Source organism: Spermophilus citellus (assembly GCF_964194105.1).
Source record: "Spermophilus citellus genome assembly, chromosome: 6".
NCBI classification, from domain to species: Eukaryota; Metazoa; Chordata; class Mammalia; order Rodentia; family Sciuridae; genus Spermophilus; species Spermophilus citellus.
In genome coordinates, this window is record NC_138187.1 from 13,586,102 (window position 1) to 13,613,159 (window position 27,058).

At 38.1% G+C, this 27,058-nt stretch overlaps 1 protein-coding gene across 3 annotated transcripts; it reads left to right on the forward strand.

The window, feature by feature from the left end:
• The first annotated feature begins 1,201 nt into the window (after window positions 1-1,201).
• Window positions 1,202-26,849, forward strand: CCP110 (centriolar coiled-coil protein 110). Of its 3 annotated transcripts, none has more exons than XM_081298250.1 (16): window positions 1,202-1,393; window positions 2,948-3,090; window positions 5,550-5,705; window positions 9,377-9,505; window positions 12,130-13,777; window positions 15,474-15,604; window positions 16,320-16,497; window positions 17,045-17,184; window positions 17,619-17,735; window positions 20,224-20,325; window positions 20,559-20,675; window positions 21,273-21,346; window positions 21,944-22,006; window positions 22,669-22,728; window positions 23,235-23,320; window positions 26,236-26,849. In XM_081298250.1, exons 3-16 carry the CDS (start codon window positions 5,565-5,567, stop codon window positions 26,286-26,288), a joined length of 3,039 nt encoding a protein of 1,012 aa, XP_081154376.1. In that variant the 5' UTR covers window positions 1,202-1,393; window positions 2,948-3,090; window positions 5,550-5,564; the 3' UTR covers window positions 26,289-26,849. The 3 variants fall into 3 exon arrangements, with proteins under 3 accessions (XP_081154376.1, XP_081154378.1, XP_081154377.1); XM_081298252.1 differs by having other exon boundaries at window positions 15,477-15,604; XM_081298251.1 differs by lacking the exon at window positions 2,948-3,090.
• Window positions 26,850-27,058: the final 209 nt, after the last annotated feature.

The window sequence follows — 27,058 nt, forward strand, 5'->3', positions numbered from 1 at the left end:
TTCTGGGAACCGCGAAGGGGCGGGACGCTGAGAATATTTTGAATTCGAAATCTGTCAAACAGCGGTCCACGTGCTGTGGACTGGACTGACAGGGAGCTCTGACTGGATGGGCACCCGCCGGGGTTGAGGTGGGGGCGGGTGGCGAGAGGTAAAGGTGTCACCAAGTACAGCCAACATTTGCAGAACACTTACCACGTTCCAGGTACCGTGCTAGCAAACACTGCATATGCATATCTCAAAGCTCTGGCCACGCCCTCAGTAAGTAGGTATTGTTATCTCAGTTGACTCATTTTGGTCGCCTCCAGGAGGGTCTTCCAGAGTAGTAAGGAAAGAAAGAGCCAAAGGAGGCACCATCCGATCAATACCTGGAAGGTATCAATAATTTCATTGTTTTACGGTTGAGGACACCGAGGAGAGGGAAAGGGAAGTTAGCGGTTAATGGGCAGGTCAGGTCAGGTGTGTTATCAAGTCTTCCAGTGACTGGTGACCTTTCCACTCTTCCTCCTGCTCCTAATCTTATTCCTCTCCCCCCTATGGAAAGCTTACGTACGGGGCCCTGACGCAAGAGTGATCTCATTTGTGCCTCACAATCACACTTGTAATAGGCACTTTTAAAATCCGCATTTTTACCTATGCAAAAATAGGTACCCGAAGGAGAATCATTAAGAGAGCCAAATTAGAGAATGGAAATAGGACCACTAAATCATCCTTTGGAAAGTTGGTAACATGATTAAGTTTGGAAAAGATTCGGGGCTTTTGCTGCCACTTTGAACCTGTTACCTTTCCTCCTGGACGAATTTTCCCACTGATTTGCAAAAGAGGCACAGATGTATTAAGGCTTGGAGCTGGCATCTAGGATTCAGCAAATTTTTTATTTACAGAGAAAACATTCACAGTTTGGTGAATATTGTTTCCCAACGACCACACGGGAAGAGATCATCTCTACACAGATGAATAAAAAATGGCAACTAAGGAACAGGCTGGGGGGCTTGAAACCCGGAGAAGCGTTCCTATCCTAACGAGTTTTAATATGCGCTAGCTTGCAACGAAAACTACGTTTCCCAGCGTGCATCTCGCTCGTCGTAAGCGACACGTCCCCTGTCACGGACACGCAATGCACCTCGGGGGTTGTAGTTTTGGAGGGTCCAACCGTTGCAACCGCCCGGGAAGTAATCACCGGAAGTACCGGCCTTGAGGGGTGGAGTCCTAGTGGCGGCGGCGGCGGTTGCCAGGAGCCGGCGTTGCCGCCTGAGAGACCCGTAATATGGCGGGGAGGAGGAGGAGAAGGCGGCGGCGCATCGAGCTGCGCTCTGTCAGAACCAATTGAGCTTGCTGTTTCCTGACGAGGCCCGTGGCGAGGGGAGAAAAGCCGACTGGGCCGTCGGGGAATCAGGTGTGTGCATGAAGAAGGGCCCCGACCTCGGCGGTCCAGGCGCGGAGGCGACCTGGCGAGGCGGAATTGGCGCCCTGTGGTGCCGAGGGCGGGCTCTGTGCCGGGTGCCCGGGCTTCGAGCCCGGGGAAGGCGCCGGGTGTGAGGAGCGGGTGCCCGGAGGCCGGCGGCACCGAGCGCGGAGGTGATGCTCGGATGCTGGCAGCGCCTGGCATGGAGCCCTACCCTCGGAGGGGCCGGGGAGGGCAGAGGGTGCCCGGGGAGCCAACTCGTGCCGAAGCCGGAACCCCCTCCAGGTCGCAAAACGCTTGGGCCATTTTGCTCCATCTCCCCCGCCAAGCGGGAGAACGAGGCGTCCCCAGCGCTGTGCATTGGCCATTTCTGATCGCCAGTTACTACAACCCCCAAAGGCCCTGGGAGCGCTGTTCACTCCGCCTTTGCGACTCTGGGGCGTAAGCTTAAGGAGGATAACAAATAGTATACAGAGAATTCTCTTGATAGCCCCTGATGGTGCTCGGCGGTTCCCACCCCGCGCTTCTCCTGTCGGGTTGGAATCCCTCTCCCCTAACCCCAGTTCCAGCCGAGGGCACCCGTCTAGAGAGGGATTCGATGGGGAGGGGTCAGGAAACTGCGAGAGAAGAAGCCGTAGTCCCCTCCCCTCCCCGGTTTTTAAGTTACATTCGAAAGCCCAGTTCGAGTCCTCCAAGGGTTCAGAGGCAAGTGATAAAAAGCAGCAGCAGCATTATCCTCTCCAGTAAGCAAAGCAGCTCCCGTTGATTGATGCTTCCTGTATTTCCCAAGTATGCTAATGGGCGTACAGGCATTGTTATTAGCTCGCTGCATTTTTATAAAAATCCCTTTGAGACAGATACCCTGGTGTTCCCTATTTTACCAATAAGGAAACTAAAGGGCAAGAATGGGGACCGGCTTACACTGAATTTACAGCTAGGATGTGTCCAAGTAAGAGATCTTCCCCGTCCAAAAAGTGTCTTTGGGGAAACAACCAGCTAGGATCAGTTTGGTGTTAACTTTAACCATCCCCTTCAGTGACATTTCTGGCAGAGCACTGGTAAAGGGGCAGACAGGCCCATGAGTCTATGGGGTTTGCAAAGGGGCTCATTTGGATAGGGACAGTCGCACTCTGGTATAGATGGAGAAGACAAAGACTTGCCCGAACCTGCTGGAGCTGGCATTAATGGAAGTGGACCAGTAAGGCCTGATGGTAAAGTATGGGGCAGTAGATTTGTGACTGGGATGGCCTCCTAAGTCAGGGCTTCCTGGAAACCTTGCTAGCAGTGGTAATTGTGGTGTGAGAAACATAGTACCCTCTTGCTTAATCATGGGATGTGGACAGTTCACTTTGTAAATGGTTACCTTTGCAGTTTAGAGGTAGAAGTTTCTCTGGGAATAGTGTCATCCACGCAAGGACCATGCTCTAAATTTCATTCTTCCTTGATAGTTTTTTGCTATGTAGTCCACCCTCTTCTTTTTTATTCTGATTTACATTATCATTTGAACCAATTGACCTAATTCATTTATTCACTACTTTCATTAAGTGCCTTCTGTATGCTGACACTGTTCTGTATAATGGGGATTCAGTGAGCAAGACTGAGAAGGTATTTCTGCTTATGGAGCTTATATTTTGGTGGAGGAAGAGAGACAAAAACCAAGGAAATAAACAAGACAATAGCAGATAGTGGTAAGTGCTATAGAAATTGGGAAACAGCTGGGTAATGTGATAGTGACTGAGGAAGGGTTAATTTGGATGAAATAATCATGGATGGCCTCTTTGAGAAGGGGACATTGAAGCTGAGCCTAAAGGATAAGAAGGATCTAGTCATACTCAGGAGAATTTGGAATCTTCCATAATCTCATTATCATTTATATCTAAATGGTTATTTATTGTCATATGTGGTAAGTTATTCTGTAATAATAATATGGTACCATATATCTTCGATATGTAGAGATACTTGTACTGTTTAAGGGACGTGAACTTTCTCAAACAGTGACGCATCTCTTATGTTGTTAAAAGAATGATGAAATTATTACTATAAAGGTAGTTTATTTTCTTAAATTTTGCAGGCCTTTAAAAATGAATTTCATGCTTTGCTTAGATGTATAGTATGTGTGTGTATCTTGTGTGTGTGTGTGTGTGTGTGTGTTTATTTATTATATTTTATTTTTTGTGGTGCTAGGTTGAACCCGGGACTTCACACATATCAGGCAAGCACTCCTGAGCCACAACCCCAGCCCCTTTGCTGGCATTTCTATAGAAACTATATTGCATTATTTGTACAAGAAATCTGTTTGTGTTCCCTATAATCCTGGTTGTAAAATATTTTCAAGTAATTTAGCAGAAATAGGTTTATTTGACTTACTCTATGTCTTAGCTACTGCATATTTTGGTTGTCAAGATATAATGTGTCAAGATATATAACCTAGACTAAAAATGGTTATATTACAAAGTATTCTGTGGTTTTTACTTTTTGCTTTTTTTGAATATAAGCTTTCAGAATAATCTCATTTGCACTCGAGAGAACCATTCCTTTGAAATTAGACTAACTTTGCATAAATTGAACATAGAAATAATTACAATTGATGGAATTGTAGGAAGACGTTTTATTATTGCTAAAACTGCCAGTTGATCAAAAGTAACAACTTACCTCTTTTTTTCCCCCATAATCATAATTTTGAATGTTTTTTTCTTCATTTTTAATTATAATTAAATATTATAATTAGAATGTAGTATTTGTCCCTGACACTCTTTTGTACTAAATTTTTAAGTACTCTGAGGCCTGGAACAGCATCATATTCAGTCTTTTTTTTTTAAAGAGAGAGTGAGAGAGGGGGGAGAGAGAGAGAGAGAGAGAATTTTTAATATTTATTTTTTAGTTCTCGGCGGACACAACATCTTTGTTGGTATGTGGTGCTGAGGATCGAACCCGGGCCACACGCATGCCAGGCGAGCGCGCTACCGCTTGAGCCACATCCCCAGCCCCATATTCAGTCTTAATTCATTTTTGCATATTCCATACTGTGAACTGAATTTTCCCACCTCCCCTTTTTTTCTTTTAAGTAACTAATTGTTTTAAACGAATACTTAAAGGAACATTATTGTATTAGGTTTTCTTTTTCACAGTTTATCAGTTCCCTTGCCAGTTATGATTCTAATGGCGTCTTTTTTTAATTTTCCCTTGCTTATTTAAAGGAACCAGAACCGCACATAATGCTATGAAAACAGGCAATAACTATTTAGCACTTGCTACAGGAATGATTATGGTGGCTAATCCTTATGGTTATGTGGGATTTTCATAACCACCGTCAGTTTTCCAGAAATTGCAAAATTGCTGGGCTGACTGATTTAAGTGGCTTGGTGATGGCGTCAAGTTTCAACAACAGAATTAATCCCAGCACCAATATGTTTTCTACATTCTACCCCTGGCTGAGTTGGCTGGAGGCCAAGGAGTCAAGATACAGTCCAAGGAAATAGAAGTATCTTTGAACTTTGTAATAGAAAAATAATTTTTAAATTAGGTATTTTATTTAAATAGCCTTGTCTTTGCTGCAAAAGCATTTCTATCTTTGTATGGTATAGTTTTTCTTGTGCTATGTAGGTAAGTCCTATTAAAGAAAATATAATATTCTGTTTTGCAATTCTTTGTTAATAAAGAACTGTAAAACTTTTTTCCTGTAAGAAGGTTTCACTATGAGCTTCTAGTACTCTCTAAATTAATCATATTTAAAGTCAGATTTACATGCAGAAATATTCATAAAAATTAATATTCAAAGCAAGTCTAACAGGATCCCCAGGTGTTTTCCTGTACCCTAGAATTAGCTCCTGATCAGTGGGACAATTTTGGGAATGCCAGTTCTGGTAAATTCTAGGAGTATTTCATACTGTTCAAAATTTGCCAATAATTAAGATCTATTTTTCTCAGCACATTAAAAATGATATTTTTCGGGCTGGGGATGTGGCTCAAGCGGTAGCGCGCTCGCCTGGCATGCGTGCGGCCCGGGTTCGATCCTCAGCACCACATACCAACAAAGATGTTGTGTCCGCCGAGAACTAAAAAATAAATATTAAAAAATTTCTCTCTCTCTCTCTCTCTCTCTCTCTCTCTTTAAAAAAAAAAAAAAAAAGATATTTTTCTCTTGTAGTGTGGTTGTGGGAAGATGGAGGAGTATGAGGAGTTCTATGAAAAAACTCTTGCCAGAATCCAAGAAGCATCACTGTCTACAGAGAGCTTTCTGCCTGCTCAGTCTGAGAGTATTTCACTTATTCGCTTCCATGGAGTGGCTGTGCTTTCTCCACTGGTAAACTTTCTTTGTTTTTAAATAATTATTTTCTCTAGTGAAAGACTAACATAGATCACAGAAAAACAAATGAAATGCTTATAAACATTTGGAGGATGCGTAATGTTTGTTCATAATCAGAGAAATACAAATAAGTTACTACTTTTCACCTACTAAGATTTGCAAAGATCTGATAAGACCCTAGAGTTCCTTAAGTTGTGGGAGAATGCACCTTTAATGTACTTTTACTAAGAAAGTCAGTTGATTATGTTTTTGTTGAGCAGTTTGGTAGTGTTTAAAAGTGAATAAACAAAAGTGTTTAAAAGTGTTTAATGAAATGTTTGAATATAAAAAGTTTGAAAAAATAGTGTAAAAGTGTAACATAAATTAAAAGTGTAACATAAATTTGATTCAGCAATTTCTTTTTGGGGAATATCTACAATTATAGGTGCTTATAAATAAATATGTTACAGCAGTATTATTTAAAATAGCAAGAGGTTGATGAACACTCTGAATGTTCATTTATAGTGGATTAGCTTAACTGTAGTCTATTTTGTAGAATCTTATACATGTCATTAAACCGAGTGAGGTAGACCTAAAAGTGCTGGATTTGATGCACAATTAAGGTCTAGCATACTCTCAGAGACAACATAAAGTGGTGGTAAAAAGGCCAGGCTCTAGAACCTTTTGGCCTGGATTCAAATCATTGTTTCACCACTTATCTGCTGGGTCAATTTGTGATCCATTTCCTTATTTGTTAAATGTGATAAAAATAGTGCCTACCTTGTAAGGCTGTTTTGAGGACTGATGAATTAATATATGCAAAGTGCTTAGAATACTACCCGGATCATGGGAGGTACTCAGTATATGTTAACTATTTGCACTTTTAAAAGAATGGTATATTAGGTTGGCATATTAGCGCATGCCTGTAATCCCACCTACTGTGGAGTCTGAGGCCAGAAGGATCACAAGTTCAGGCTAGCCTCAGTAACTGATCAAGGCCCTGGGCAACTTAGTGGGACCCTGTTTCAAAAAAAAAAAAATCAAAAATTTTACAAAAGGGGCTGGGGATGAGCTTCAGTGGTTAAGCACCATTGGGCTCAATCCCAGGTACCAAAAAAAAAAAAAAAAAAAAAAAAAAAGAAAAGGAAGGTATAAGGGAATATAGGAAGGTAGGCAGGGTGCATTATTATATACATTTGATACTGACTGAATATTTTTTATTTTATTTATTTTTTATGATGCTGGGGATTGAACCCAGGGCCTTTTGCATGCAAGGAATGCCCTTTATCAGCTAAGCTACATCCCTGCAGAAAATTAATATTATTAGAAAAAGTTAGTTTTAAATTTATTTTTGTATAATAAGTGTTAAAAGGTCAGTATTTTCTGCCAACTGTGTATAATGAAATGTTTGAATATAAAAAGTTTGAAAAAATAGTGCATTGACTATCATTTCCATGCAACAATTATATACATTTAAAAAAATTGCCTAGCCATTTGAAAACTGCATGTTTATAACATTTTTTTTCTAAATATTTTAGTATATGTTTTCTGAAAATAAGAACATTCTTCTATGTCAAATCCTAATACCTTTATTGTATGGTAACAAAATTAATAAATTTTAGTAGCATCTAATATTCTATTCATATTCACATTTTTCCATTTGTATTCAAAATGTCTCTTAGCTCAGTGGTAAAGCACTCAATTCTTAGAATTGAGCCCAGGAGTGCTTTACCACTGAGCTAAGTCCCCAGCCCTTTTTATTTTTTTATTTTGAGCCAGGGTCTCATAAGTTGCTGAAGCTGGCATTAAACTTGTGATCCTCCTGCCTCAGCCTTCTGAGTTGCTGGGATTATAGGCATTCACCATCACTTCTGGTGCCTCTGCTTTTTTTTTTTTTTTTTTTTTGGTGTGTGTGTGTGTGTATGTGTGTGTGGTGCGGGGGGATTAAACCCTTGGGCATGCAAGGCAAGAACTCTACCAGCTGAGTTATATCCCCAGCCCAGCACCTCTGCTTAAAAAAAAAAAAAAAAAAAGATGTTTAATGATACTGAAATTATAGAGACCAGACCTATTGTGTTGTAGAAAGCCTTAACTTTGGATTTATCTAATTGGTTTCTTGTGATGATATTTAACTTGTTCCTGTAGTTTTTCTAACTCCTATAAATGGGAAGATAAGTCTAAAAGTTTGATTAGAGTCAGGTTAAACATTTTTGGCAAGAACTCTTTTGAGATGTTGTTGTATACATTGTATTAAATTAAATCAGGGGGCTGGGGATGTGGCTCAAGTGGTAGCGCGCTCGCCTGGCATGCGTGCGGCCCGGGTTCCATCCTCAGCACCACTTACAAACAAAGATGTTGTGCCCACCGAAAACTAAAAAATAAAGATTAAAAAATTCTCTCTCTGTCTCTCACTCTCTCTTTAAAAAAAAAAATAAATTAAATCAGAAGTTACACAATATTTAGTTGTCCCTCAGTTGATGTTTACTTTGAATACTTGCTTATCATGGTGACTGCCAGGTGGTGCTTTAAATGTATACATTTCCCTTTTTGATTAGTAAGTAAACTGTAGTGATTTTTTGGTACAATGTAAATAGGAGAACATTTTAAAGCAACATTTTTATCAGCTATTTGATGACATGCTGCTTGATTTAATGTGGAACAAAATGTCTGAGGTTATTGTAGAGTCTAGATCCCATCAGTTATTTATTTAACAGCAAAATCTGATGTCTGTGCCTATCTGTGCTTTTATGCTGTATTTGATAGATGACTAGTTAAATTTTCAATAGTTTTTTAGGACATATTTTGTGAAAATCTGAAATAAATCTTGACTAAACTTCTTAGGACTTAGTAATTAAGACTGAATCCACTATATAATATATATAATCCAGTATATAATGCACCAATCCAGGAGGCAAAAGCCTGTAATCCCAGTGATTTGAAAGACTGAAACAGGAGGTTCACAAGTTCAAGGCAGCCTTTAGTGGGACCCTTTCTCAAAATAAGAAATAAAAAGGATTGGGGATGTAATTCAGTGATAGAGCACCCCTGTGTTCAATCCTCTGTATCACAAAAGAAAAACAAAAAACTTGGAAGCTTTCAATTTTTTACATACATTATATTTTTATTGGCGATTATAAAGTGGAATAAAAATGTTCTGATTTTGTTGGCAAAGAAAACATCATGTTTCTTTTATCATGAAACCTTTTGATATTTTCTTGAGGCAGCAAAAAAGTTAATGTGTAGTGATTAGATTAAAAGTTGAAGAATCTGAGTCAATGAAGTGAATTGTTACCAAATGAATATTCCAGCACTGGCCCAAAGAGCTAATTTTATTTCTGTCATTTTACAGCATTTGATCAATGAATAGTTTTTTTCTTTTGTCTAACTTTTTTCTTCCAATTGAGAATAATTTACATTTAGTGAAATGCACAGGTCCTGAGTGTTGAAGTTCCTTGAGTTTTGATGTGTTGGATACACCCTTTTAACTCATGCCCACACCGAGCACTTTGATCACTACAGAACGGTCCCAAACGCCCCATCCCAGTCAATTTCCCATGCACTGTCCATTTTTCTTTCAGTATATATTAGTTCTGGTTTTTGCATATGGTTTTAAGTCAATTTGATCCAAAAGTTCATGATTTTATATTTTTATCATTGAAAAATAATTACATTTTTATTGTGTCTTACAGCTAAATAGTGAGAAGAGAAAGGAACTACAACAGGAAAAGCAGAAAGCCCTTGATGTAGAAGCCAGAAAGCAGGTTAACAGGAAGAAAGCTTTACTGACTCGTGTACAGGAGATTCTTGAAAATGTTCAGGTATGTAACTCGAATCTTTTAGATCATAATTAAGAAATCATCAAGTAAGCATTTGTGTTAATTTTTCAGAAATGTATTTATATTTAACTAGTTAATTGTGTGCTTTTTTGTTATGTTTGAGAAGCTTTATAATTTGTGATGTTCCATTTAAATTACTCCAAAGAGAATTCACTTGCTTCTTAGTGTAATGCTCAGTACTTGAATCAGAGGGTACTTAGACAGTGGCACCATACACTGAGTATAATTGCTTATTGTGTATGTCTTATGACTCTAAAAACATTGAATTCTAAGTGATGAAATGATAGAATTGGCCATTGTGATTAACCCCTGAACTAATAAGACTATTGACTAAAGGACCTTATTTTCATTCTCAGCTAAAGTAAATAACTGCCCCCCATTTTGTGTGTGTGAAAATTCTGCTTGTAGATACATAAAATGCAACTCAGATAAATAGAATTACCCAGATATATTTAGATCCAAATGGAAATCAAACAACATTTGTACACCTTTTGCAATTATTTTTATTTAGGTTAGATTTGTATAAACAACTTGTTTTGAAGTCTTGAGTCATTTCATACTAGAGAGAAGCAGATTAGATTAAACAAATAAGTTCTACCATACATAATATTATTTTGTTGGTTAGTTTTTGTTTTTTTTCATAATCCTAAGGGTGGTGGTTTGTCTTTGTGATTCATATTAGATGACTCATGTATAATGAACCTTAGGGTATTTCTCACTAAATGCTACCTTCATTTCTCTGTGGGTAATATGTAGTGTAGGTAGTAGATTTTAATTTGTAGATTATAATTACTGTCTACATTAGGTTTAAAAATATAACATATAGCACTAAATTATTAAGAGGTAGGCTTTTGTCCTAATAAATATTTTCTGCTATTGAAACAAAAATGTCATATTATTATTGGTTCATTTAAGAATATATCAAATGCACTACTAGTAAAATTATTGTTGAGTCTGAAAACCTTCTGTTTAAAAGAACATGTAAATGTTGACCCATTATGATTTAATTGTTCAAATAGAGAAATTCTGTATAAATTTCTAAGATTTCTAAGGTCTATTTCACCTGTAAAACCTGTGATTTGATGATAGATTTTTAGAAATTTAGCTTGTCTCACCAAAGGCTCATATCAATAGTGTATAGAAAATATAACTACTGAATATCATAAATGTGAAATGTGAAAGATTTTCTCTAAAGAAATAAATTGTTGCTTGAACTTATGAACATGTTTGTGGATTTGGTGAAAACATCCCCTTTGGTTGGTTTTGGTCCTGAGGCTATGTATGACTAAGAACCCTTGTTGTATTGTTTATTGCACAGTACCTGGAGACCATTACCTGTCTTGGGATTTGTAAATTAAAACCAGAGGGCCATATGGCCTAGGTAAAAAACAAGCATATACAAAACACCCCCCAAATCTTTTAATATTCAGGACTCCAGAGTCCGCATTCATGTAATGCTAGCAGTTTAACATGTGTTTGTATAATCTTTATTAACTATCCTAATTCACTTTTTTAAAAAATATTTTTTTAGACATTGATGGACCTTTATTTTGTTCATTTATTTATATGTTGTACTGAGGATGGAGCCTAGTGCTAGGCAAGCACTCTATCACTGAACCACACCCCAGGTCCCCTAATTCACTTTTTATTCTGAAAGTTGTATTATTGAGATACAAAATATAATTTGTTATTCTTTGGATCTCTTGTGTATATAGTTGTCTTCATCTTAACGTAGCAAATGTTTACCACTTTTGCTTATTTCAAAACGCATTAATAGGTTGCTGTTTTAACTTTTTGCCAATTAATCTAATTGATTTTTTTTTATGAATTGAGTTTTAAGTTGAAATTTAATTTCTTATTTCTAAATACTTTAAGCTACATGGATGAGCTGTTATTTACTACAAATTTGCCTCATTTTATGGATTTGTTTTAGTTAAACTGAGTAAGCATGTGGGAGGCAGGAGTCTTACTTCTTAATTATTTTTGCTTAATCAGTGTTCTAAACAAGTTCGTTGGAGAGGGAATCATTTGTGTGTAAGACATTTAATTGCTTGGTATTTGTTGCTTCTGTTATCCTTAAGACGATAGCTGTCCTAGGAGGAACAGTTGCTGGATGAGGCTAATACCAGAAGAAAGTTAAGGAAATACTTTGTTGTGAGATTGAATTGTACATGGGTATATGAATATGTATACATATAGGTTCATATTTGAATCTAATTAGATAATTTCTTCTTTTTCTAAAAAAAAAATTGTTTTAGTTGTACGTGGACACAATACCTTTATTTTATTTGTTTATTTTTTTATGTGATGCCAGGGATCGAACCCAGTGCCTCACACATACTAGGCAAGCGCTCTACCACTGAGCCAACACCCAGCCCTGAATTTCTTCTTTCTTTTAGTAAAAAGGCTAGGATGACCAGTAGATTTTTTTAATAGTAATTTGATTCCCCTGTGATATAGGATACTATAGAAACTAGTCATCTTAGTTTGGCTTTGTGTTTTCAAATGTCAGAACTCTGAATCTTCAATTTCTGTTTTGTGGAAAACAGTAAAAATCAAAACTTTTTTGTGCAATGAAGACATTAACTTTTAAATGTCTTTTTCAGGTTAGAAAAGCACCTAATGCCTGTGATTTTGATCAATGGGAGATTGAAACCATTGACTCTAATTCAGAAGTCAGAAACTTGAATGTTCCTGCTACATTTCCAAATGGCTTGCCAAGCCCTACTGAACACTCTACTTTAGCAAAGATTGAAAAGAAAACTGGAATTTTGCCATTGGATAATGAGGACCAATGTAAACCTAATGGGTTAGACTTAGCTAGAGATTCAGAAGGATTTAATTCTCTGAAGCAGGGTGATAGGGCCAATATTAGTCACACAGAAAATGAAGCATCTTCGAAGATCTCCTCAGCAACCCCACAGGAGACTCTAGTTTCTGATGGTCTTCTTGCAACACATGAAGAACAGAATCCATCACTCTGGACAGAAGTCACCCCAGATCCATATATAATGAGTCTTCAGAACCTGATGAAAAAGTCAAGGGAATACATAGAGAGGGAACAATCTAGACGCAGCCTGAGAAACAGTGCAAAGAGGAGTGTTAACGAAAGTCATTCAGACAAAGAAAATGATGCTGTTAGAGTGAGTGACTGTGTGAGGGAGAAAGCCCCGTTGATGGGCAAACACTGTGGCTCAGTGTTTCCCGACAAACCAAGCCTTAATAAATCAAACGTTCTTCTCCAGGGTGCTTCCTCTCAGGCAAGCAGCATGACTACGTCACCTTTAGCTAGCTTTTCTAAGGTGGACATACCTGTACGAACTGGCCATCCCACTGTTTCAGATTCTGAATCTGATTTTAAAGTCATTCCCACTTTTATTACTGAAAATAATGTTATCAAAAGTCTTACAGGTTCTTATGCCAAATTACCTAGTCCAGAGCCAAGTTTGAGTCCTAAAATGCATCGAAGGCGTTCCAGGCCATCATCAGCATGTCATATACTCATAAATAACCCAATAAATGCCTGTGAGTTAAGCCCTAAAGGAAAAGAAGAAGTAGTGGACATAATTGTTCCAGATACTGATGAAAAAACCAATGTACCGGAAACTGTGCCAAAGTTACCAGTTGACCTAGGAATTTGTTCTAACCAGGTTTATGTTAGCAAAAATATATCCAAAGCCATAGGGGATATGGTTGTTGGTAAATCAAGTCAGGTATGTCAATCTTTAGGAAATCAATTAGAAAATAAAGTTACTCATGGACTTGCTACTGCAGAAGGTCAGCTAACATCTGATGACAGAGTAGCACACAAAATGAATACTTCTAGTACTGTAGCACCCAAAGTGCATGAACCACATGCCATCAGTCCGTGCGTAGCAGGTCACAACTTTGGAACTGTGAGTGGTCTCAAGTCAGCCAGTACCTTAGAGAAAAACTCCTGCAATTTACAGATGGAACTGAATAAGTCTTATGATGTAAAAAACCCATCTCCTTTACTGATGCAAAACCAGAATACGAGACAAGAGATGGACACACCTATGGTGTCCTGTGGAAATGAACAGTTTTTGGATAATAGTTTTGAAAAAGTTAAGCGGAGACTTGATTTAGATATTGATACTTTGCAAAAGGAAAACTGCCCTTACGTCCTAACAACTGGAATAGCTGAACAGGAGAGGCAACATTTGCCAGAACAAAGATACCCTAAGGGATCTGTCTACATTAACAAGAATAAAATGTTAGAAACCAGTACCAAAGGTAAGGCCCTCTGAAGTGTTTGATACCTTCCAAGAAAATGGCCCCTTGGTTTAAATACATGTAATTGACTTTTTTTTTTTTTTTCAAAAAAATAATTGTCTTCATATCTTCATAAGGGAACTTAATTTCATTTATCTTATCAGAAAGCATATAGTTAGCTCTAGTTTGTTGCTATTTGTTTGACTTTTAAGAAAGTCGATCTTAAAAGGACTTTTTATTTAAAAATTGAAGCTTTCGTAGTCTATTTGGTGTTATAGAAAAATATTAATAACTGGAGGAAATGCTGGCATGAAAATAATAGTTTTAATCCAGTGTATTGCCATGAGGTCTTCCATTGGACTAGGATTTCAGTGTTTTTACCAGTTTGCTCTTTGATTTGTAATGAGCTCTTCATGTTGTTGGCCCTTTGATAAACACTTTTAACATCAAATTGTTAGATTAAGTATCACAAATGAGGCTCTGTGTTGTGTTTGAAGGATGGTTCTTTATGGAGAAACATTATTTCATGTTTCTGCTGCATCCGGTTTTATATTAACAACTTGTTGACACTTGTCTTTATTGTTTCTTTGTTGTCTTGGTTAGTAATTCTTCATTACTTAGACGGAAGATGTAAATCAAGTTTTTAAGACTTATGGGAAAAGTAAGGCTGAGGCAAAATGCTTAAAACCACCTTTGTCAGACCTCTAATAAAAACAGTTGGTACATGGGGAACCAACTTGTATTCTCCAAGTAGGCAACCTCGTGTGGCCTATAGGCTGCCTCTGTGGTCATCAGAGGAACACAAAACCAATCAAGTGGCAGGTCTGGCAGTGCTTTCATAAACTTGAGAGGTGAGGCTGGTCACAGAGGAGGCCGCTGTCAGGGAGGGCAAGGGAGCTGAGAGCTGCCCATGGCTGGGTGTGCCTTTCAGTGTCTGTCTTCATTTACAGAGTTCTTCAGACCATGCGGAATGGACTTCGGTCCATCGAATGGTTCAGCGGAGTTGGGCCTTTTCCTTTCTTGTTGAAGATTATTATTTTATTTACCTACGAAAAACTGCACATAAGCAAGTGCAAACTGTTGTAGCCAAAGAGTGTATCAGCAGGGCAGCAGAACCTAATATACTTGTCCTTGCTAAAAATCACTGACTATATAATTTGGAAAGAATGATTCTTGATGAATCCGCATCTGTATAATACTTGGTATTTCAGCATTTCAATCTGTCTCCCTTCTTTCTATTTAGTTATGGTATCTCAATAATTTCTTTAGTTGGTAACTAAAATATCTGAATTTAATATTCACTCTTTTGGATTGAATGTTGAATCTTTTGGATTGGATGTTTTCCAGAGGTCCTGAAGAAGGACGAGAGTCAAGTAAATAGTGATGAGACACAGTTGAGGACCACATGTGATTAGCCTCTGGAGACACTTGCCTGAACATAGAGTCTGGGCTCTGTCAGTTCAGATCTGCTGGGATCTGTTGAATGAGAGGCTAAAGGTGCTGAGATACAAGCCTTTCTTTATTGGGTAGTGTGAAATCAGAGGAGTGGCAGGTGAGAATGTGGTTCACATTGGTGCCTGGCTTTATATCTTATTTGTATTATGTGAGCTCCAGGAATGCCCTCTGGTCAGAAGCTAATTTAAATTGAGGGTATAAAATATCAGATATTAGACTTGTAGTGAATTTTCTAAATTTGAGGGATTGTGTTTCCTTTCAGAAGGTGAGGAGATACTAAAAAGCAAGATGTTAGCTTTTGAAGAAATGCGGAAGAAACTAGAAGAACAGCATGCCCAACAGTTATCACTCCTGATAGCTGAGCAGGAAAGAGAACAGGAAAGGCTGCAAAAGGTGAGGAATTAAAATGTTGGGGGACAGGGCTGGTAAGTGAAGGTCGAGAAGTCCTATGAATTTGGGCTATATGTAGAATATTTGTTCATTTTTCCCCCTAAATATTTTAGGGGATCATACATGGATAATATTTTTTTTATTCATGTGAAGTCAAATATTCAGATCCTTATCTAAAAGTATTTGCATGATTTATGAGACTACTTTATTGACTCCTTAATTCAAAACTTCTAATATTTTTCAAAGATATTTCACAAATAGATACTTAAATACACAAGAGCAATATCATAAAATAGATACTTAGTTTTAAGATTTTTTTTTATTCTTTTTTTTGGGGGTAACAGGGATTTAACTCAGGGGCACTCAGCCACTGAGCCACAACCCCAGCCCTATTTTGTATATTATTTAGAGACGGGGTCTCACTGAGTTGCTTAGTGCCTTGCTTTTTTCTGAGGCTGGCTTTAAACTCATGATCCTCCTACCTCAGCCTCCTGAGTCGCTGGGATTACAAGTGTGAGCCAGTGCTCCCAGCTTGTTTTAAGATTTTTTTATAGTTATTATATCACATTTTAAAATCAATAAGCCATTATTTATTTGTAGGAGCAAAACTTTAAATAACTTGCTGTTAATTTCATCATTTTGGGTCAATCTAAGATACTATTTGGGGACACAATTAAATAAGAGGACTAGCATGTTATAATAAACTGTTAATCTATAGGAAATAGAAGAACAGGAGAAAATGTTAAAAGAGAAGAAGGTGATTTCAGCAGAAGTCTCTGGATTGAACATCACCAATGTATCCGAGTTAGAATGGAGGAAAATAAGCGACTCTGGCTTGCTAGAAACAATGCTGTCTCAAGTGGACTCATTCCATACTTCAAATCTGAATAGTTCTGGTAAATATTTAAAAATGTCTTTTCATTTGAAAAAAAATTTGTCCTACAGTAAGATGTTTTATTTGGCACACTTTTAAAAGTGTAGCTTCCTTTTTCAAGTAATTCCATGCCCATCCCACTACTGTTTGTCAGCTGCTCAGTAACCAGTTAAAATTGAAATGAGAGTAAGTAGATCAAAGACCAGTGAGCAGGTGTTTGTGAAAAGAGACCCGTTGCAAGGAAAATACCAGGAAGGTTGTCCCTGTCTGTGTTGACTGCTGCAACAGGTGATAAGCTTGGAGTTCAGGCACAATTCTTTATCTCCCAAGTGATCTTGAGTTACCTGTAATTCCCCAGTCCTTCTAAGAGCTTATCTTCACAGCATCAATTATCTTGAGATGCTTTTTGTGTTGAAAAGACCCATCTGGTGCATAAGCTTGAAGTCCATAAATATTTTAAGTTCATTTGTGGGTCAGTTTCAGAGGCAGGAGTCACAATTGTTTACTTGCATGTTCTGCATATTCTGATTATGTGACATCAAGTATAATATGTATGTATATTTCTCTAGGTTTCACAAGTTCTGCTTTACAGTATAGCTTTGGTTCTGCAAATGAAGTACCATTCTACCTCTGGGGATCATCAACTAGTGGTATGACCAAACTCTCAGTTACAAGGCCTTTTGGAAGGGCCCAAACTGGATGGTCTCAGGTGGGCAAACTGGATATATGTCTATTTATTGATCTTTTTTTTTTTTTAACTGAAAATTGAACTTAGGAGTGCTTTACCTCTGAGCTACATCTCCAGCCCTTTTTAAATTTTTTTTTACTTTGAGATAGAGTCTCACTAAGTTGGCCAGGCTGGCCTCAAATTTGAGATCTTCCTGTCTTAGCCTCCTGAGTTGTTGGGATTTCAGGTGTGTACCACCATGCTGGGGCAATGTTTCTTTTTTTGAAAGTTATGTTATTTTAGGCTGAAAAAACATTAATGTTTTTTCCATACGTCATATTAGCTTAGCTTTTGGTACATATGAAACTACATAGAGCAAATATACATAAAGGAATTTAGCTTATTGTAATAGATAAAGAAAAAACAATATAATATAGTGCTTAGATTCTTAACACCATCTTTCTCATTTCTCCTAGGTTTTTAACCCAGAAGTACAAGCAAAATTTAATAGAATAACTGCCGTGGCAAAAGGATTTCTTACTCGTAGGCTTATGCAGACAGATAAGCTGAAGCAGCTTCGACAGACTGTAAAAGTAAGATTGTTGTAAATCATTCACATTCCACTTTTTGTCTTAGTTTCTATTAGTCTTCCCAGCTGACATTAGTTTAGAATGTAGATCAAATATTTTTTAGTCACTCCAATATAGGCAATTTTGTAAGTTCGATTATTAGTCTAATTTTTTTGTAAGCATTACTTTTTAAAAAAAATTAATGGCTTTAATTAAGAATAAGAACAGGGCTGAGGTTGTGGCTCAGTGATAGAGAGCTCACCTAGCACGTGTGAGGCCCAGGGTTCGATCCTAGCACCACCTGTAAATAAATAAATATTGTGTCCAAGTACAACTAAAAAATAAAAAACATTAAAAAAAAAGAATGAGAACAAGCCATATAGAAAACCTAGATTTGTTGAGCTACTCAAAGACATAACTTATCATTTGAAGAACTTTGAGGGTTCCTCACCGTTCTGCTGTGGAAGACGAGGCCGAGGTGGGAAGTGAAATGACACCCCCTGAGAGCTGCAACAGCAGCCTGGGGGGACAGGGTGGAAGCAGCCAAAGCTAGTCAGGCGTCCTCGCTGCAGTGGTGGATGTGTGGCTGGGCTCGCTTTGAAAAGGCTACGTAGAGTTGGCTGAATTAATTAATCTGGACCCCAAACTAGAACACTTACCCCTGTGGGAGCAGAGGCCAGGAATTCTCTGAGCTCTTGGTCCTTCCTTTTTAGGCTGAGAGTATCCTTAGGCTCCAAGCAGGCCTTTCTTTGCTTCAGCCTCTCCTTCCCAGTCTATCTGCATAGCCAAGCTCTGGGTCTTTCACCAGGTGGACTGCCTCGCGCACAGTTCATAGCTAAGGCCGGAGTTAGAAGCCTACTCAGAGGGCACCTAGACACAGGGAGTTTTTAGGTGTACGATAAACTACAAATATCCTTTTGGTTAATAAGTTAATTCATCTTTCTGAATAAAGGTCATAGTTTCTTCTTCTGGTGACAAGTTGCTGTCTCAGTCTAGTTTGTCTCAAGAAAGAACTGGTTTAAGTGAGTTTTGGAGATGGAAAAAGACTCATTAACTCCACTCCATATCGGAAAAAGCCACAGCTCTATCCTGCGGTTAGGAACAGGCTCCTAGAGCTGCAGCACCATTCTCAGTGGTGGACACTTGCATCCTCACCCCGTCCAGCAGCTGCCATGTGGTTTCCCTCCCTTCTGTCTTCCTGATCTCTTAGTGGATCTTCTGTGTCCCCTGCAACGCCCCCAACCCCTTGCAACCCCCCCAACCTCCCACCCCCCGCCCCCGCCCCATCTGCTGATGTTCGACTGCTCCCAGACAGAGAGAGCATTCCTTCTTGCTCCAATGTGTCTCTGCCCTGTGCTGTTCCATGGGATAATCTTTCTTCATGGGTGTAAAATGCGGGCATGTCCCTTGTCCTAGTTGTGTCGTCCTCACCATGGTCTCCATTGTGGTTATCTGTGTCTTCATCCTCAGAAAGGGATGCCAGGCCTGTCACCCACATGCTTCAGGGAATGCTGCCTGCAGGGCTGATTGGTCTCGAAGCACAGAGCTAAATTTGGTAACAGGTAGAATGTCGTCAACATCACTGTCTTCCTTTTCGTCATCAGCGTAGGCTTTTTTAAAATTATTTTTTGGTACAGATAATTGATCCTAGGACCTTGAACATTCTAGGCAAGCATTGAGCTAAATCTCCTACTCTTTTTATTTTATTTTTTTAATTGTTCTTTTTAGATATACATGACAGTAGAGTATATTTTGACATATTTATACAAATATGGAGTATATCTTACTCTAATTAGGATCCCATTCTTGTGATTGAACACCATATGGAGATTCACTGAGGTGTATTCATGTATGTACATAGGAAAGTTATGTGCTAAGTATAACAGACTGGCTTCAAACTTGGGGTCTTCTTACCTTGGCCTTCTGCTTAGCTGGAATTACAGTCATGTACCATTATACCCAGCAGCAACAAATTTTTAAAAATTATTTTCCAAATTTGGCATTTGCTATACTGTACAAATGCTTCTGCATTTAGGTCCCTGGATGCCACATGTAAACTCATGCTGGGGTATTCCGGTCAGAATCCTAACCCAGAACCATTTAAGACAGGCAGTTCTCAGCCATGTAAATGGAGTGGCCACAGAGGCCCTTCCTAGCCAGTGTGGCCTCAGTACTTGGCTGCTGCCTCTGGAGCCCCCTCTACCAGCCTGGGCAGAGGGGACTTTTGAGAAAGCTCGTTGCAGCAGGGAACATGGAAAAACAGGCTCAGAGGAAACTGGGACACACAGCAAGCCCAGCCTACTGAGGCCTGCCCACTCATAATTTTAAAAATAACACATAAATAAGTAATTTGTATATTTTTGTCTCACTTTAAAGTGAGTGCTATTTGACATGTAATCAGTAATAATGTTATTTACGTTCTCAGCAATTTTGGACTGAGAACAAAAGGAAAATCCAGTGATCACAAATCTTTCCAGAAAAATGTTTTTGAAGGAGTGTTTCTTTTTTTCAGGATACTATGGAATTCATAAGAAGCTTCCAGTCAGAAGCACCATTAAAGAGAGGCATTGTTTCAGCACAGGATGCATCCCTTCAGGAGAGGGTGTTCGCGCAGGTAGGGGCGGTGCCCTGAAGGTCTCCTAGGCAACTGCTTAGTTCCACTAATAATCAGAGCCTCAGGAGGGGAAGTGTTGTATTTCTCTCTTCATTTAATCACTGAAAATAGTTTTCAATGAAAATTACTTTAACCTTTTTCTCTAAATGAAAGAAGTACACATAGTATACATGTGTTGCTGAACTCTGGCCTCATCTCTTCAATGTGGCAATATTTTCTTCTTTTTCATGTAGCTTCGAGCTGCCCTGTATGGCATTCATGACATATTCTTTGTAATGGATGCAGCTGAAAGAATGTCTATTCTACATCATGATCGAGAAGTTCGCAAAGAGAAAATGCTCAGGCAAATGGTATGAGATTTTCTAACGAGGGGAATTCTTCTGAGTTTGGGGTAATTGATATTAAATGTCTTTTTTTTTTTTTTGGTTGATTTCAGTACCCTTCTGATAATTCTTACCCACAGTAATTCCCAGGATTACCAGCAACATTTAAATCTGTAGACCATTTAAAATAATTACATCATGAAAGAATTACATGTTGTTTTGTGATTGAATTTTGGAGTTGAACTTGAGTGTTTTGCTTGGATAGTTTATAAAATTCCAGCTGCTCCTGACTAAAATTTTTGTAACTGTCATGTGAATTTTGCCTTTTTTGAAATCAAAGTCAGAAAACAAGCTCCACATTAATTTGAAATCAGTGTGGTGGTCTGTGGTTTGAATCAGTAATCTTGCTATGGTTGGCAAAAGAAAAATAAGCAAAATTTATATTATTTTATTGCAAAAATACTTTAATTTTTAGAATTCGACTGCTTCCTTTAAGGAAGACTAAGTAAGAGTTAAAAGCATTAGTGAAGATCTGCTTTTCCACGAATTTGGGATCATCCTGTATTATAGTGTGGTTGTGGTGTTGGGACTAATGGAGTTTTAAGTGACTTTTGTACTTTAAAGGATAAAATGAAAAGTCCCCGAGTGGCTCTTTCAGCTGCAACACAGAAGTCTCTTGACAGGAAGAAGTATATGAAGTGAGTTTTTTCATTTAAAAATGTCACATTCTCATCAAACCAATTAAATTTAGTTGTCTGTATATTCAAATTAGAAATAAAGAACAGTTCACTTTTCTGCAGTGAGCTGATAGAAATCCCTATATTTGTATATAGGTTTCATTAAAATCAATGGTAAAATCTGATTCTACTTTTGATAAATGAATTAATCAAAATTCAGCTGGCATGATTGATAACCAACCAGTCTTATAGTTAGTCCCTATAGTCAAGTTTGATTTTATATCACATAAATACATTCTTCTGATATTCTAAGATTTCCTAGCAGGGGTTGGGGGAAGACAAAAACTTAAGTCTATTCTAATGATTGTTTTTTTAAAATTCTTCTTGAAAGTTTTTTTTTTTTTTTTTTTTTTTTTTTAATTTGGCGGTACTCAAGATAGAACCCAGGCTACATCCCCAGGCCCAAAGAAGTCTTTAATATGCTTAGCACAGATCTTTCAGTATTATTCCAGCTTCTAAATGATGATTTGTTTCTGTCATCGTGTCACATTTGTAAGCTTGTTTTTGTTCCCTTCTCTAAATCCACTGTTTGTGTCTTTATTTTTTCTATTGTGTTAGAGCTGCAGAAATGGGAATGCCAAGTAAGAAATTTCTGGTTAAACAAAATCCGTCTGAAACAAGGTGAGAAAAATCACTTCATCTCAGTGAGTTGTCATTGTTTTCTCCTGAAGAAAATTTTATAAATCCCTTTTTGTTAACTTGTTCTGCTTTACAATCAGTAGGACACCCCTTGCTGATGTGAGCATCTTAGGCTCAGATTCAGACTAACACCTGGGCCTCTTGCTGGCCACCGGTCAGGTCAGATGGTCCTGGAGAATTTTGTAGGACATGGTGTCTCTGGCAGAAATTTGAGCTTGGCATGTCGAGTTTAGTCCCAAGGATCTTTTGTACCTATTCACAAAATCTTAGAAAGCTAACTTAATATTTCTGATCTTCTTTTCACTCTTGTAAAATGAGTGATATTTTCTTCTCTCTCATGTTTGAAAAAAAAAGTTGGCCTTTGTAAGGAGGTATGTAAGTAAATTATCTCAAACATAGGTGTTATGCACACGTTGGACATCTCTTTCCTAATAAAAATCTGTAAGTGTGGATTCTTGGTGAGTGAGATATAAATACCATGTTAATGTGTTTTCATCAGTCTGGCTTGCTTTATGGGAATACAGAGGCCATGTCATTGTATAGTGACTTCAGCCTCTCTGTCATCATCTTTCATCCATTGAAAGAAAATGGGAAAAACAGAATTTTTACTTTTGAATTAATTTTTTTATTTAATTTGTCAACAGAGTCCTTCAGCCAAACCAAGGACAGAATGCACCTGTTCATAGGCTACTTAGTAGACAAGGGTAAGAATGCCACACATGGGTACTTAAAAACAATTCCAGTTAAGATTAGCTTTGAGAGGGAAAATAATTATAGTGTCTTTACATAAAGGATAAACTAGTTTTCAAATGTGATACATTTCATTGTATGGGAAGAACTTTATTATTAAAGTTTTGTCTGTAAAGATAACTCTCTTGGTGTGCTGTTGTGTAATGTATTTTTGTTATCATCTTATGTTGGCATGTTTTTACTTTTCATTTCATACCATTTTACTCATTAAATATTTGTGAATGTTCATATAGTAAGCTTAGTATCACTGGAGTGACTCTCCAACAAGGTACGAGCCCTGGTTATCGTCTCCTGCTGAGGCAAAGCTGTGGCTTCCCTCGTTCTGCACACACAGGAGACTTCAGTTCTTTCCAAGCATGTTTGTACTTTGAACGGGTGATGCAGCGTGGTTGCTTTCTTTGAATTTTGAACATTTAGACCTTAATGCAAGTGACTTATGGATGTTTTTATATTCAATTAGAACCCCTAAGACATCAGTGAAGGGGGTTGTGCAAAATAGACAGAAGCCTTCCCAGAGCAGAGTGCCTAGCAGAGCTGCCGTGTCAGGTGTGTAGAACTCTGAAGCCCATTCGCCAGAAGCAAGTGCACGAGCTGCCCGGCCTGGCCCCCCATGGGATGTATTGTCTCCCCTTGCCACCATAACCTGGGCATAGATGTCACTGTCAGTGTCCCTTCCTGCCAGTGTTTGGTCACAGTCAGGGAATCTGACCTTGATTTCATATTAATTCTATGGGAGATATTGTATTTTTTTATTCTGAATAATTTATACAATTATCCAGGCTTAATTCAGAAAACTGCTTTTACAAATAAGTAAAAGATAAAGTCAGCTGACACCTGTGTCTGTGCAGGTGCGTTCAGCTTCGAGCAGTGCCCCAGCCACAGCATTTGTGTCTGTGCATGGGGGCACGACAGATGGATGAGGAGTCTCTCCCTGTGACCACAGGGTCACCAGTGAATACACCAGAGGGGAGGGCGTCTTAATCTTGCTCAATCAGAAGCTTGAGCTAAAGCTCTCCTTTCATTCGTTATTCGAGGACTGTTTAAGGGCTAAATTAAAAATTGTTTTTTAAATTTCTCTTTATGGTGGCAAGAGGACAAATTCAATGTTGAGCTGATCCAAACCTCCTAACAAAATGCTTTATATTTTTTTTAGACACTTTGATTAAGCTCACTGAAAATTATGTGGTCCATGAAAAATACTTTGAAAATGCTGTGCTATAACTATGCTGCTTTCTAAACACTTAAAAGACAGCTAAATTAATCACCTGGCAGATAAGATTAAACCTTTAATTCTTACCTTCCCACTTATAAACAATTAGGCAAATTTTAGAGCTTTTGTTACTAAGTGAGTTCCTGCAGATTAGGAGGGAATAAGCAAAAAAGTAATTTGTTTCATGTTCTTATAAGCTTATATGAACAAATAACAAAATTTTGTTGTTTCTTTGAACTTATATGAACAAATAAGTTCAAAGAAACAACAAAATTTTGATAAAAACTTTGAAATGATTGTTGAAACCTTAGTGAGTATCATTCAGAGGATACTTTAAAGGGCCTCTTTGAATACATTGTGAAGAACAGCAGGGGGTTGCTTTAGAAAGGGGATTACTCCTTGGAGACCTGCTTCCTCCAGGGGCAGGCAGTCCTGTGGTCTGGAAGAACTCAGACCAAACACCAGATCTGTTGCTGGTGAAATTATGTGATGTTTGAAGACATTTCAGTTTTTTCCATTGTAGTGTTATACTTTATGTAAATAAAGTCATTGGGGAACTCGTATCATCAGTTTGCCACAGTGACTATTTTCCATGTTCTTTTCTCATGCATTTCATCTCCACTATTTGTCACTTGTGAATAAGCAGAGTAGTGACTAGAATTTCAATTAAGTAGTACTCACCAGTACAAAGGATGAACAGGAGTCATTGCAGTTAATAATATACAATCAAATTCAGTATTTATATTTATTTAGATATAATTACATGGCAACATGATTTTTTTTGTTTTTGAACCCAGGGCCTCATTCATGCTAAGCAAGTACCCTACCATTAAGCTACTTTCTTAACCCCCATTTTTAAAATTGTAGTTTCAGACAGGTCTTGCTAAATTGCCCAGGCTGGCCTCAAACTTGAGATCCTCCTGCTTTAGTCTCCCAAATAGTTGGGATTTCAGGCTTGGGTCACCATGTCAGAATGTAGCATAATTATAAATAAAAATGAAATTAAGCTGGGCATGGAGGTGCATGCCTGTAATCTTTGCAGCTCTAGAGGCTGAGGCAAGGAGGATCATGAGTTCAGATCATGACTTCAGCCTCAGCAACTTAGCAAGGCCCTAAGCAACTGAGTGAGACTCTTTCAAATAAAAAATTAAAAGGGCTGGGGATGTGGCTCAGTGGTTAAGTGCCCCGGGGTTCAATCCTTGGTACCAAAAACAACAACAAAAAACCCAACAAAAACAAAAACAAATGAAATTAACTTTTGGCTAAACAATATGTATCTAAAGTACATTAACTTGTTTTTCTAAATATTTATCAATATATGACTACATGTTTAACCAGTTGAACAAGACTAAAGAATTTTATTACATAAACTGAGAATTTTGCATACTGATTAAAATACTATCGATGAATCTGAACACAAGAGTGCATATTTGCTCTTGAAAAATTACTCTGTCCTGCTCAGATTTATATGGCCTGGATTATGGTGTTTTTCTGTTTTTTTTTCCCTCAGTACTGGAGATCAAACCCAGAGATCCTCTACCACTGAGTTACATCCCTAACCGTTTATATTTTTATTTTGAGACAGGGTTTCACTAAGTTGCCCAGGCTGGCCTGTAACTCGAGATCCTCCTGCCTCAGCCTTCTGAACCTGTGATTATAGGCATGGGCCACCACACCTGGCTTGGATTATGTTTTAAACAAATTTGAAATTGTGCTCTGATTTGGTCCCTTTAAGCAAGGAGTGGAAACTCATTTTGTGTTGATGGTAGAATGTCATGCTGTAGACTGAAGGAGGACTCTAAAGCGTGTTCAAGTATGCTGCCAGGCATTTCAAATTATTTAGTTTTCACAAACTAGATTTCAGTCTCTGGTGCCATGTTTTTAAACATTTCCTCATTTGATGTTTTGTGCTGGACTAGAGAGTCTGTAGACAAATTCGAAACCACTAATGAGAGCAGAGTAGAAAGTAGTCACGAGAAATGGGTGAGTCACATAACAAACGCAGTGGAGTTGGCTTCCAGGAGCTTCCGCTTCCAGCTCTGCTGGCTTAGGCATGATCCGCACCAGGCCTCAGTACCATGCCATCCTTGAAATGGTGGAAACAGTTTCTACCTCAAGGTTACTGTTGGTAAGGGTTTAATATGATGCTGAATGTCGCCTGGCCTAGTGCCTTAGTGTAGTAAGCACTCATTAAATGGTATCATATGAAAACTAACCCTGAGAAGTAATATCAGTTTTGTTCTCTTTTTAGGAGCATATGCAGGAAAAATCCAAAGAAAGCGGCCAAATGTTGCGACAATTTAAGAAGACAACATTCATTAGGATAGAAAGGGAGCCACGGTTATTGTCTGTATTATTTTCCCTGACCAAGACTTTCTGTTTAACCCTGGACTCTGTTTACATAGGCAGAGTGACATCAAAGGGCTGAGCAATTATCTGGTAATTCCCGCCCCACTCCTCATTTTCTTCTTAACCTAGGATTGGGTGTAGACAAATTTGTTTAGTAATTGCCTCATTTCTGTGCTTAACCTGTAGAAACATAGTATATTTTCTGTGCCCAGATGTCTATGGAGACCCTTTTTGTAAACTTTACAAGGATATTTGGACTTATTTGTACAAAATAAGAAAAGTTAAGACAAATTATAAATAAGTTCTAAAACATAAATTTCATTCATCTCTTCATACTGATTGCTAAATTTGATAAACAAATTAGATACTGTTCTATTCAAAGGGAAATTATTGCACAAGTATGTTTCTCCCTGGTTTTGTAACTTAAAGCACTTGAGGCCATACTCTTGGACTTAAACATTATAACCTCATAGAATAAACCCTCACCACACTCTGATTGTGGTCACCTAAAATCAATGCAGTAGTAGCTGTGGGTCCCTGGTCAGAAGCACACATTCCTGGCAGTCACATGCTACCCAGGTACTGTTAGGAACAGCTGTGCTAGATCTTTGCATAGAGGGGAGCAGATTGGGTGAAGGCAGCACAATCTTGAATGTAGATTTAAGGTTGCATTGTTATATCCATTTCTGTAAAATAAGAATACCATGTTGCATGCAGTTATGTTT